General features: G+C 65.2%; 1 protein-coding gene across 1 annotated transcript in view; it reads left to right on the forward strand.

Annotated features, from left to right (window-relative positions):
- PRR5 (proline rich 5) overlaps nt 1–12,661 on the forward strand; it is a 15,980-nt gene that overhangs the window by 2,126 nt on the left and 1,193 nt on the right. Inside the window, 5 exon segments of the mRNA XM_077758009.1 lie at nt 3,323–3,371; nt 4,651–4,708; nt 8,878–8,969; nt 9,323–9,463; nt 11,380–11,515. Coding sequence (XP_077614135.1) covers nt 4,672–4,708; nt 8,878–8,969; nt 9,323–9,463; nt 11,380–11,515 — 406 coding nt within the window. The 5' untranslated portion in view covers nt 3,323–3,371; nt 4,651–4,671.

A 12,661-nucleotide genomic window follows, 5' to 3' on the forward strand; every position in this document is an offset into this window, starting at 1 on the left:
TCACCTCGGGGGGAGCATCTGCTGAGGGTGTGGGGCACATCAGGTCGCTCTGGTTCAAGGAACTGCCCGGCCTCCCTCCGCGGCAGCCGCACCTGCTTCCTTCCCACAAGCTGCGTCTGAGGGCTCCGCTCCACCACCTTCTCACGGGGGGTTTATTCTAACAGCACGGGTGGGGGTGACGTGCCATCTTGTGGTTTGGGTTTATGTTTCCCTGATGACTCAGGGCAGGAACCTCTTTTCATGTGCTCAGTGGCCCTTTGTGTATCGTCTTGCGGGGAGATGTCTACTCACATCCCCGGCCCGTTTCTAAATTAGGTTATTTATTTTATCTTTCTGTTGTTGAATCACAGCAGTTCCTTACATATTCTGGATCTAGCCCCTTAGCAGGTACTGATTTGCCCATCTGTTCTCCCGTCCACGAGTTGCAAGCTCATGTTCTCCGTAGTGACCTTGGAAGCACAGGGGTTTCATTTCAGTGAAGCCCGGGCTGCCAGCCCAGTCCTTTCTCTCTAACCATTTCTCTGACCACCTTTGTCCTGAGGCCCCAGAACAGACACGTTTTGCGTAATACTTTTTCCAGATAGAGAATAAGTCACCCTGGGCTGCAGAAGACTCCTGTGTAAGCACCCGCCCTCCATTTAGCCCATTTTGGATGGCATTGCCCCTACAAGGCTCAGCACGCATCCCCCCTCTTTTCTCTTTTTTTTAAGTATTTATCTTTTTTTTTTTTTTTTAATGATTTATTTACCTCTGAGAGAGAGAGAGAGACAGCGTGAGCAGGGGAGGGGCAGAGAGAGAGGGAGACACAGAATCTGAAACAGGCTCCAGACTCTGAGCTGTCAGCACAGAGCCCGACGTGGGGCTCGAACCCACGAACTGTGAGATCATGACCTGAGCTGAAGTCGGACGCTTAACCGACTGAGCCACCCAGGCGCCCTTGAGTGTTTTATCTGTTTTGAGAGAGAGAGAGCAAGCGAGCACAGGGGAGGTGCAGAGAGAGGGAGCGAGAGAGAATCCCAAGCAGGCTCCACACTGTCAGTACAGAGTGTGGCGCGGGGCTCGAACCCACAAACCTCGAGATCATGCCCTGAGCTGAAATCAAGAGTCGGACGCTTAACCGACTGAGCCAGCCCGGCGCCCCATACCCCCCTTACACAGAACCGGGCCCCGGGTTGCCCTGGTTGTGCTCAGCTGTGCCAGGCCTCTTGCCCGGGCCCAGCGGCCCAGGCCGTTCCGCAGTCGGCGTCCCTCGTACCTGCCAGGTCGTCTGTCTGGGGCGGCCCCTCCCCCAGCACTCGATGGGACAGTCGCCGGTGTGCCCGGGGCCCGGAGAACCAGGAGCTTGAGGGTGGGAACTCGGCCACCTTCTGGGTCCCCAAAGCCCCCCCCCCCCCCGCCCCCNGCCCCTGCACGAGGCCCCACTGGCCCTGCGGCTCCCGAGGCAGCAAGCGCGTCTGGACAGGGTGGCCGTGGCCTCGGCCCCTGGCCCTCCAATGACACCCAGGCTGGTCCCCCTGCAGTGCCTTCCCCAAGTGGTGTCCCGGGGCGCACAGGCTGCCTGGGGGTCCCCTAAGGGCATAGGGGCAGCCTAAGCAGTGGGCCCCCCCGGGGACCTCACCACATGCCCTACCCGAGCCTCAGTCTCCACATCTGTGGCATGGACATGGTTCCCTTCGTCAGCAACTGGGAGCGCCAGTGGGCACAGCACAGAGTGGGGGCACTCGGCCGGACACGCCCTCGCCCCTGCCCAGGGGCTCACGTAGCAGGTCACGCTTGGCCCTGCAGGGGACATTCATCCATTCATTCACGTTCATACACACTTTCACCAGCCAAGGACCAGGGAGAGGGTGAGGAGGGCTTTACTGAGCACCTGCTGTATACACCACGGATAAGCTGTGACCTCACTTGACAGCCTGCTCTGCCTTCTGGCGAGTCTCGGGCCCCCGATGAGGGTGCTGAGCGCAGACGGGGGTGGGGACGTGTCCAGCAGCACAGGGGCTGCCGAGAAGACTCGGCCAGGCTCAGCCTTGCGCCTACGAGAACACCCTCCCTCCTCGCCCTTTGCTCCCCGGCCTTGCCACGTGGTGACCTTGAGACAGACACTGAGCCCGGACATGGGGGTCACACCAGGAGCTGAGGTCACGCCTGGTCCTTGGGAACGCAGACAGTTGGGAGAAGGTGGGGGGACAGGCTGGGGGCAGAGGGTCACTGGGCCCACACAGGTCAGCGTTCCCCCGTCCCTGTCCCGGCGGAGCTCAGCCTGCTGGACGCTTCCGCTGTCGACTTCACAGCTACGCGGGGACGGCGCCGGGCTGTGATGCAGCATGGGCCCCGCACCGTGGGACGGCCAGGGTGCGGGGCGGGCCCCGGGGCTGCCACTGCCCTGAAAGGCGTGTTCCTCCTCCCTCCCGTCCAGGGACACCCGCACCACCTGTCAGGCTGCTGGGAGCTCAGGGCTGTGCCTGGCCTGGCCGTGGCCCGAGGGCTGCTCAGGACACGTGTCCCTCTCCGTGTCCCCTCGCCCCATCTCCGCCCCAGGCTCCAGGGATGACAGCCAGTCAGCCGCTGGGGGGCTCGCTACCTCCCACAAGCCACCTGCGCTCTGTGCATCCCTTGGCCCCCAGGCCCCCATCCCCACTGGGGGGCAGCCAGTCCTGAGCTGGGGTCCTGCTTTTAGCTCCACCGGGAAGGTAGAGTGTAGCCACCCCGACAGGCCTTTGAGAAGCAGAGCACCCACTTAGTGGGAGGGGCGCGAGTTCAGTGGCCCCCAGGCGTGCGCGCACATGTGGGCACACAGCTCCGAGGCTGAGAGAGAGGAGAGCTGAGGTTGAGTGCCGGGCCTGGTGTTGACATGCCCAAGCGTTTCAGGCTGCGCTTGGTGTGGAGCGGGGCGCCCGCCATCCTCAGCCCCAGGGCCGTGCAGTGCAGAGAATTGTCAACAAATGTACAAAAGACGAGGTTCGGATCCTAAGTTGGTGTGTGCTGTGTGGCCTCGGACAAGTCACTTGACCTCTCTGAGTCTCCTTTCCCTCACTTATTAAAGGGAATGGTGATCGGCACCTGCAGCCAGGTGCTGCAGCCCCCGGGGGGGGGCTCCCCGAGAATGTGAGAGGTGCTTGTGGCCCCCACGCCCCCTCCGGGGAGGTGTGTGAAGCAGCGGTGGGTGTCACAGCTGAATGCCACAGAGGCCCGAGTCCCCGCAGTGCTGGGACAGGGGACAGGTGGGCGGGGCGGCCTCCCCCTGCCCCGCCGACCCCCGTGTCCCCACCACGTGACCTCTGCCCCCTGCTGCCCTCACTGTCATGTCCCCTCCCGCCCACAGGCAGCTGCTGAAGACGGAGCTGGGGTCCTTCTTCACGGAGTACCTGCAGGTGGGTGGCCCGTGCCCGCCAGCGGGCCGGGATGGCTTTCCGAGCTGTGGCCAGGGGGGCCGGGGTCACCACTCTCGGTGGGACTCTGCCTCCTTGTGACTCAGTTTCCCCATCTGTCCAGGCTGGGTCGTTGTGAAGGTGAAGGTTAACGGCAACGGGCATTTCAAGTGTGTGGCGCAGGGGTGCTCCGTGTCCTCACACCGCTGGTGTCAGAGCCCCCCCAGCAGGAGCCCCGCACTTAAAAATAGTTTTTTAATGTGTATTTCCCTGTTTTGAGAGAGAGAGAGAGAGAGAGAGAGAGAGAATCCCAAGCAGGCTCCGCACCGTCAGCTCAGAGCCCGACTCGGGGCTCAAACTCGTGAACCGCGCGATCATGACCTGAGCCCCCCAGCGCCCCAGGAGCCCCACGTTTCTTTTTTTTTTTTTAATGTTTTATTTATTTCTAGGAGAGAGAGAGAGACAGCGTGAGCAGGGGAGGGTCAGAGAGAGAGGGAGTCACAGACTGAAACAGGCTCCAGGCTCCGAGCTGGCAGTCAGCACAGAGCCCGACGCGGGGCTCGAACCCACGAACCGCGAGATCATGACCTAAGCGAAAGTCGGACGCCCAACCGACTAAGCCCCCCAGGTGCCCCGAGCCCCACGTTTCTAAGCGCTCCCCACCCCCTACCCCTCCCAGCCCCCGGCAGCCGCCATTTGCTCTGAGCCGGAATGGTCCTGTTCTGGAGAGTTCTTGTCAGGGGCCTTTCGAGTCTGCTGCTCCCGCGAGCACGGCGTTAGCGAGCGCATCCGTGCTGCGCCCATCGGCACCTCCCTCCTTTTCACGGCCGAATAATATTCCGCTGCGCGGAGACACCCCGTTTTGTCCGTCCGTCCGTCCGTCCGTGGACAGTGGGCCGTGTCCTCCTTTTGGCGTTGGTGGTGCTGAGGCCACACGGTGTCGTGCTCGGCCAAGACGCCCGGGGCAGCGTGACCGCGTGGACCCACGTGATGGCGGTCCCCACGCGGGGGCGTCAGGCATGGGCCCCTCTTGCTGAAAGGCCTTCCCTCGTCCTGGGATGTGAAGGCCGCCCCCGCCCCGCCCGCTGGCCTCTGGGGGGGGGGGTCCCTGCAGCCACCTCCTGTCTGACCAGCCCTGGTTCAGTCACTGTCACTGTCCTCCGGGGCGGGGGGGAGGGCGAGCTGACGTTCACCCTGGGCCCCTGCCGTGGCTGGGGGGCTCCTGGGGGCCCCGCCTGCCGCCCCCCTCCAGGGCAGTGACGTCTCTGCGTGTGCCTTTCAGAACCAGCTGCTGACGAAAGGCATGGTGATCCTGAGGGACAAGATCCGCTTCTATGAGGGTGAGTCTGGCGGCCCCGCGCCGGGGACCGAGCTCCGGCCACGCTTCTTACTGGTGCGGCTGCTGGGAAGCGTGGCGTTGGCGGCCTCTGTGCCCCCAGGGCTCTGGCTGGGAGGGCAGGCGAGGAGGCGAGACTGCGTCTGAGCCCAGGAGGGGCCCTTCCTGGGGACAGCGTGTGCCCCCCCCGCTGGAGCCCGGGGGAACAGAGAGACATCTCGGCAAGACCCTGCCCCCCCCCCCACGCTGCCCGCGGGGCCTTCCGGTGCCTGTGAGCCCGTCCCAGCGGCCTGGAGGAGCCCCAGTTTGAGGACCAGGGAACTAGCTTGGCACAGGGGTGCCCTGAGGCCGCGGACGCGTGCGGCCGGAGCCGGGCCTGCTTCCTGGCTGGACACAGCCGCCCAGCTGGAGTCTGGGGGCGGGTTTTCTCGCGTAAAGCTCGTGCCCACCCGCGGGACCTCAGTCATCGTTCCCACTCACAGCTAGTGGCAGCGCGGTGACGGCGGGCCGTTTGTCGGCAGCCANCAGCCTGACCCACACCCCGAGCCCCAGGGCCCGGCCGGACCGGCACGTAGGGAGGCGTCTTCCGGCTCCTGTGCCCTCAGGCGCGGGCAGCCACGCGGCGCCGCCTCCCTGCGGGAGCGAGTGGCGCAGGGAGAGATGGAGTCACCGGACGACCCGGCCACAGCACGACGCCCTTGCTCAGGCCGGGCTCGCGCCAGGCCCTGCGCCGAGTCCCAGCTCCGTGAACACTCCTGGGCACCTTCTGTGCGCTGGGCACCGCGCAGCTCGCTCTGGGCTCCACTGTCCTGGGTGCTTCAGCCGCCGCTCCCTCGGGTCTCCCGACCACCCTGCAAAGGAGGTGCCATCGCCGCAGCCGCTGAGCACGGAGGGAAACCGAGGCACGCGGGCCTGCTGCCTGGGCCCGCGCTGCTGCTTCAGCTCCTACTCCGACCCTGGAGAGAAGGGGTGTCAGCCCACTTCGCAGAGGAGGATACTGAGGCCGGTGTGTCCCGCCGAACTCAGAACTGCGTGTCCTCCTGTTACCTCGGGGGGCAGCTGGGAGGCAGGGGCCTGAGAAAGGCCTGAGAACCACAGTCGGGGGGAGGCGGAGGCACAGACTGCCGGGGTCCAGGCTGGCTTCCTGGAGGAGGCAGCAAAGGAAGCCAGCAGGACGGGCCGGAGGGTCTGGCGCCCGCGGAGACGGCCTCCCACGCCCCGCTCCTTACTCGGCGCATTCCAGCGCGCCGTGCCTCCCACCAGCCCGGAGCCGCGGTCCTCAGAAAAGACAGGCTTTGTGCTGCTTAGCGGAGTCGTGCCTGCAAGGCCCGTGTCCGCCAGGCCACCCCGCAGGGGAGCACCCGCCCCCTCCAGCCCCCCAGCCTGGGGGCCACAGCGCGCTCACTTCAGGCCAGGCCCCAGGTAGCCTCCGGGGACCTGGGGGTGGAGGAGATCCAGGCAGGGACTCACCAGCCCAGCTGGGGACACAGACACGGACCAGAAGGTGACAGTTCGGTGTGATGACTGTCAGGGTGAAGGGAAGCGCTGGGGAAGGAAGGGTCAGCTCCATCTGGGCAGTCAGGGAGGACTGCATGGAGGTAGTGGCCCTTGAGTCGGGTCTCAAAACCTGGTCTGTTCGGGAGGACATTTGGCCCCGCAGGACATACCACGGGGACAGTAGCCGACACCACACCCTGCGCGTCAGCCTTCGGAACCCACGCCGTCCGCCTCCAGCCCCAACGTGGTCCCAGAGGAGCTCCTTGAGACCACACCCTGTGGCTGGCCGTGTCTTCCTGTGCCTCTGCTGGGGGGGGATGGGTGGCCTCGTGCGGAGTGGCCCCAGGACCTTGCTGCCTACCCCCACACTCCCTCCGGCCTCCAGCGAGGCCTTGGACATCAGCCCCCAAGTAGAGAGTCTGGAGGGACAGCCTCGAGGTGGAGTCGCTCTCCTGGACCATTTCTGGGGTGTGGTTCCGTGGTCCCCGACCGTGGCTCGCAGGAGCCGGCTCCGGCTGCACCACGATGGCCCCACAGCGGTCAGCCGCGTGAGGTCCCCACGGGGGAGCTCCGGGCCCTGGGCTTGGCCTTCTCTTGCCCGGCAGGACCCGGCCTGTTACAGGTCAGCCTCCCAGACTCCCCAGCCGGCCTTCACCGCGACCCTCCGGGCCGCCCTCCTCCTCAGAGCCCCCGCTGGCATCTCTTCGCTGCCCTGTGGTCATCACAGGGGCTGGGGCCCCGGCCGAGATCGGCCCGGCGCTCTCCGCTCGCCGGGGCCCCCGGCACTCGGCCTGCACCCAGGCGACAGCCCGACCGGGCAGCTACTGAGCACTTGCTACCCGGCGGCTTTCCGCCCTGTGTGTGAGGACAGGTGTGAAGCCCACCTCACAGAGGGTCACACTGGGGTCCCCGAGCAGGGCAGGGCAGGGCTCCGGCAGCGGGCCGCCTGACTGACCGCTGACGGCCCCGTCACCCCCTCCCGGCGCCCTAGACCGCAGCGGAGGACTGTGGGGCCCAGAGTCCGTGTTGAACAGCCTCTGCCTTCCCCGCGTTTCCGCCCCGTGGGCTGGAGGGCCGCCTGCGGGCGCCGGCCTGGCCCGTGCCCAGAGCCACCCCACGGCCGGCCAGGGAACTGAGCCGCCTTTCTTCTTGCCGGCGACGGCGGGGACCTGAAGGGACCTCTGTACGGGCAGGGCTCCGCGGGCGGGCAGCACCCCCGCCCCCCGCCCCGTCCGGGTTCCGCAGAGCGAGGCGTGGGCCCCGGGAGGGTCGGGAGCTGGCTGCCGGGCCCGGAGCCTCGGTGCCAGCAGATTGGCCACGCAGAGGCCGTGCCACCTGAGCCGCCCCCTCCAGGCTCCCCTCCCCGGTCCCCCGCACCTACATGGATTTGGGGGCTTTATGGGGCAGGGAGGGCGGAGCCCGGAGCACAAGGTGAGGAGGAGCGGCCCTTGCCGGCTCCCTGCTGCCCTGGCTCGTCCAGAAAGTCCCACATGAGCGGTATAGTCTGGGCGGCCAGCCGGCACGTGGCACTTCCCCTCCTCCCCAGAGACACCCCCTGCCAGCCCTTCTTTCTCCAACCAGACTCTAGTCTGACTTCCAGGGGCTGGGGGAGGGCGGGGTGTGGGTCCCAGGGGGGTCCCACCCAGTAGCAGAGGCGTTGACGACACATCCCAGGGCCCCGCGGCCGTTCATCCTTTCTGTTTAGTCCAGGCAGAGGGGCCGAGGGCTCAGCGCTTTGCACTTGCTGGGGGAGCCCAGAGCCTGCGTGGGGACACCTCCTCTGTCCTCCCCACCTCAGGGGCTGCCCTCCTTCCCCAGGGCTGGCGGAAGTGCCCAGAGCTTGACCACATGCCTGCCTTCCACACCTCTGTTGTGGTTTCCACGCTGGGGATGTCAGTCAGCCTGGCCAAAACCATCCTCCTAAATCAGCTTGGAGAGCACCTCCTCCAGGAAGCCCTCCCTGCCTGATCCTCTCTGCTTCCTGCTTCTGCCCCGGGCGTGTAGCTGCTCTTGGATATGGTCTCCCTCACTTCCAGGTCCCCACCTCAGGCAGCCCAGGGTGGCAGGGACCGGGGCCTGATCTCTTGGAGACTCCCAACTCTTCATCTGCCCGTTGAGGTCGCCCCTTCATGGACAGATGACCGTGCCCATAGTTGCCATTCAGGGTCCTGCTTCCATGTCCTGTGACAGGTCTGGGGACTTTTGAGGCTCCCCTGTTCGCCCAGGGGGTCGGCGCAGAGCAGGTGCTCTGTAAACATCTGCGTGGGTGGCGAGGTCCCCCAGCTGCTTGAGGGCATGGTGATGGGGCGGGACCCGGATGTGTGTGCTGCGGCTCCTGGGGGGGCAGAGGGGTGGGCGGGGCTGTGTGGGTCTGGTGTGTGATGGGGTCGGGAACCAGCAGCGGCGCTAACCAGCCCTTCCTCCGCCCCGGGCCCCGTTTCAGCCCATTTCATCCCTGCAGCCCTGGGAGCTCGCCCTTGCACCGTCCCGTTTTGTAAGCAGACCCCCGGCCTCAGAGCCGCTAAGTGCTGTGTGCTGTCGGCCTGGGGGCAAGGGACACCCCTCGGGCCCCTCGGACGCCCAGTCTGCTCCTGTGTCCTCCTGTGGGCGGGAGGAAGGACCCTGTCGGGGAGGGGCCCGCCCAGGGCAAGCAGTGATGGCTCCCTGTGCTCACAGGACAGAAACTGCTAGACTCGCTGGCGGAGACCTGGGACTTTTTCTTCAGCGACGTGCTGCCCGCGCTGCAGGCCATCTTCTATCCTGTGCAGGTGAACGGCCCCCGAGGAGGGGGGTTCATGGCCCAGCTGCAGGCGGCCCCGCCCGGTGATGGGCACGTCCCCGGACCTCCCGGAACCTGTTTCCCACCCCCGATGTGGACATCAGGACAGTTCCCTTGTCTGGGCCCTGCTAAGCCCTGAGCAGCACATAGTAGGCTGCATCCAGCACATAGTAGGGCCTTGGTGTGTGGCAGTGACCCTTTCCTTGGCTGGGGAAGCCGATGGGGGCCTGTCTTCAGGACGGGGGTCACCCAGGGAGGACGGGGTAGAGGGGACCCGAGGGTCAGGGAGGCCATGGCCCCGGGTCTGTGGACACGGAGGGAAGCAGGGGTCTCCCATGACAGGGCAAGGAGCCATCGGTGCGCCAGCTGGCCCTGCTGCACTTCCGGAACACCATCACCCTCAGCGTGAAGCTGGAGGACGCACTGGCCCGCGCCCATGCGCGCGTGCCCCCCGCCATCGTGCAGATGCTGCTGGTGCTGCAGGTGGGTGGGGCCCCAGGGAGCCATGCTCGCTCCTGTGCTGGGAGCGTCGGGGGGGAGGCGCAGGCTCCCCAGACCCAGAGCGCATGACTTGTCAGAGCTGGGGAGAGGGAAGCGGGAGCGGCCCCGGTGTCGGAAAAAGAGGGGAGTTCAAGAGCCCAGGAGTGCGAACGGGCCCAGAGCTGTCCCTCCTGGGCGGGGGGGCTGTGCCTTCACACCCCTCCCTCCCCACGACAGTTCCGGACATTTCTGGCGCGGATGGCTTTCCCCCGAGAGGGCAGCTCTGGGAAGGCGCCAGCAGCTGGGGGCGGGTGGCCTGCCCAGGACGGCAGAGGATGTGATGGGCCACCGACAGCCTTTACTGCAAACAGGGTCTTTAGCAAACTGCCGCACCCCAAGCCCAGTGATGGGCACGGCACCCTGCGGTTCCCCAGCTTCTCCCACCCACTGTGACAGGTAGGCTGTCAGCCTGCCCATTTTACAGGTGGGAAACAGGATCCTCGCTTGCCCAGAGCCACGAAGGCCGGGCCCCACCCAAGGCTGACAGGCTCTGGGGTCGTGTTCGTTGTCCCCCAGCCTCACCCCTGCCATGCGCGTGGGCATCCTCCATCAGGGTCTTCGGGGCTGGTCCTCAGTCCCGTCCCGGGTGGCCAGTGTAGATTCCAGGGCAAGGGAGGGGCGGATGGGCGTAGGGGTGTGTGAAGGGTCCCAGCCGGGAGCTGGTGGTCGTCCAGGCAACCAAGCGGATGCGGGCGGGGCTGCTGCCGGGCGTTTGAAGGATTTAGGCTGGACCTTGGCTGGGTTGAGCAGGGTGCCTTTCAGCCCCTTTCTGCCCCTCAGTGACGCAGTGAACCCGCCAGCCTGCGGGGCACGTTCAGGGGTGACGGGGAGAGAGCAGATGTCACGCCCTCTGTGGGGCTTCTGGGAGCCCGCCGAGGCTGGGCTGGGCTTTAGAGCCAAGACGGGGGTGGGGGGGGTCCCACCTGGATCCCACCCATGAGCAGCACCCAGGCGGGTGGCCAGGCTGGGGCGCTGCTGCCCCCTGGTGGCCTGTGTGCCTGGCGGCTTCCTGGGCTGGGCGCCCCCACTGTCCTCCTGGCCTGCGCTTGAGTGACCTTGTCTCACATCCCCGTGAACTTGTCCCGGGTGGGTCTGAAGTCACAGCTGCTGGTTAGCGGGTGCCGCGGGCCTACTGTGTGCCATCGGCCTCACCGGCAGTGAGTTCCTTCCCCGCCCCGCCGTCGCTGGGGTGGAGGCAGTTTCCGGGGAACGTGGGGCCCCTGGTGTCCAGCTAGATGGCCTGGGGGGTGCCCGTGGAATCCCGCCCCCCAGACCTTTGGTGTCTGTGCTGAGGCCCTTCTCTCATTCTTGCTGTTAGGAATTTGGGTCTTCTCTTTATTAGCCTGGCCAGAGGCTTAGCGATATGGCAGGTCTTTTCGAAGAGCCTGCTTTTGGGTTTTTTCCTCTATCAGTTCCCTGATTCAGTCTCATTGAGTTCTGCTCTTTTTATCTCTTTTTTCCGCTTCTGTTGGACTTCATTTGCTTTTCTTTTTCGGGGTTCCTGAGGTGGAAGCATAGACGATTGATTTTCGGGCTTTGTCTTTTACATCTGTTCGATCCTACACTTTCCCTCAAAGCACGGCTCTCAGTGCTTCCCATAAACTTGGGTCTGTTTTCATTTTCCTTCATTTCAAATCACTTTGGGGTATTTGTGAAGACTTCTTCTTTGACCCGTGTGTTATTTAGAAGTGACGGAGTGGCTTTGTGTCCGTAAGTGGGGATGGCTCCGTAAGAACTTTTCTGTTCTTGGTTCCTGGTTTAGTCTTGCCAAGGTCCGAGAGCAGCTCATGCCCTGGGACCCCCTGTCCTTGCTGCATGGGGCCATCCAGTGACTGCTTGCCTCCCTCCCGCCTTTGCAGGGGGTGCACGAGTCCCGGGGTGTGACCAAGGACTACCTGCGCCTGGAGACGCTGATCCAGAAGGTGGTGTCGCCCTACCTGGGCACGTACGGCCTCTACTCCAGCGAGGGCCCCTTCGCACACTCCTGCATCCTGGGTAAGGCTTGACTGGGCCTCGGGCGGGAAGCTGGGTGACCACTGGCCCCGTCCACCTCTGCCCAGGGCCCGGGCCTCCCAGGGAACAGATGGCCAGACCAGACCCCACTGGGGGTTTGCTTTCCAGCCATGCGGCACACCTGTCCTGAGCATCCTCCATGAGCCCAGCCGTGTGCTGGGCCCTGGACCCACTAGGGCCGGGGGTCCCTCCTTCGAGAACTGAGGGGGGCCTGGCAGGCAGAAACCGTATACGGTGACATGCTGACTCCCCCGAGAGCCTCGCAGAGGCTTCAGCGTTCCCAGTGAGTCACGTCTGTGCTCAATCCTGAAAGTCAAAAGCTGGCCAGCAGGGGACGCAGCATGTGCAAAGGCTCTGAGCCCAAGAAACCTAGCTTGTTTGGAGGATCGCAGGGGAGGGGAAGGGGGCTGACGCTGCCTGGCCTGTGTGGTGAAGCCAGCCACCTTGCTCCTTTAACAGACAGCCCGCGGGTTCCTTCAGCTCTGTAAATCGAGCGGCTACTGTGTGTTCTTGACCCTGAGGGGTCAGCAGGGACCAGGCCCCTCCCACACGGGCTCTCACCATCAGGGAAGGCAGACCAATGAGTCAACAGGCCCCAGATGAGTCCCCAAGGTGACCCACACCCAGGCAATGATAAGAGGCCTGTGGCGGGAGGCCAGACTGGAAGGTGACTGCCCAGCCGAAGGACCAGGAGGGGCCAGGCCTAGGGAGCGGGGCACATAGAGCGTCCTGGGTGGAGGGGACAGAGGCACAAGGGCCACAACGGAGGAGAACTTGGAGCTGCCCGGGCTCCGTACGGTGCTGGACGCCAGGACCCTGCCAGGCTAGGAAGGCGCCTCTGTCTCCTGCCCTGGAAGGGCCCCTGAGCGGCTGGCCGTGCTCAGTGCTGCCACGGTGTCTGTGCCCTGTGGAACCTCGGGGCCCTGAGGGGGAGCCCCAGCCCTGGCCCTCCCCCTCCCCTGCCCTAGTATTTCACCACTTCCTGACCTACGGCCCACCCACCTGGGCTTGTCCCCCCCGCCCTGGGACTCCAGGGCAGATGCCAGAGCTGTGTCTGCCTGGGGAAGTGCTGAGATTTTTGACTGTACAGGTGGGGAAACTGAGGCACATGTACATTTGAAACAAGCA

The sequence above is a fragment of the Crocuta crocuta genome, unplaced genomic scaffold, assembly GCF_008692635.1.
Source record: "Crocuta crocuta isolate KB4526 unplaced genomic scaffold, BGI_CrCroc_1.0 scaffold143, whole genome shotgun sequence".
In the NCBI taxonomy this organism is placed as follows: domain Eukaryota; kingdom Metazoa; phylum Chordata; class Mammalia; order Carnivora; family Hyaenidae; genus Crocuta; species Crocuta crocuta.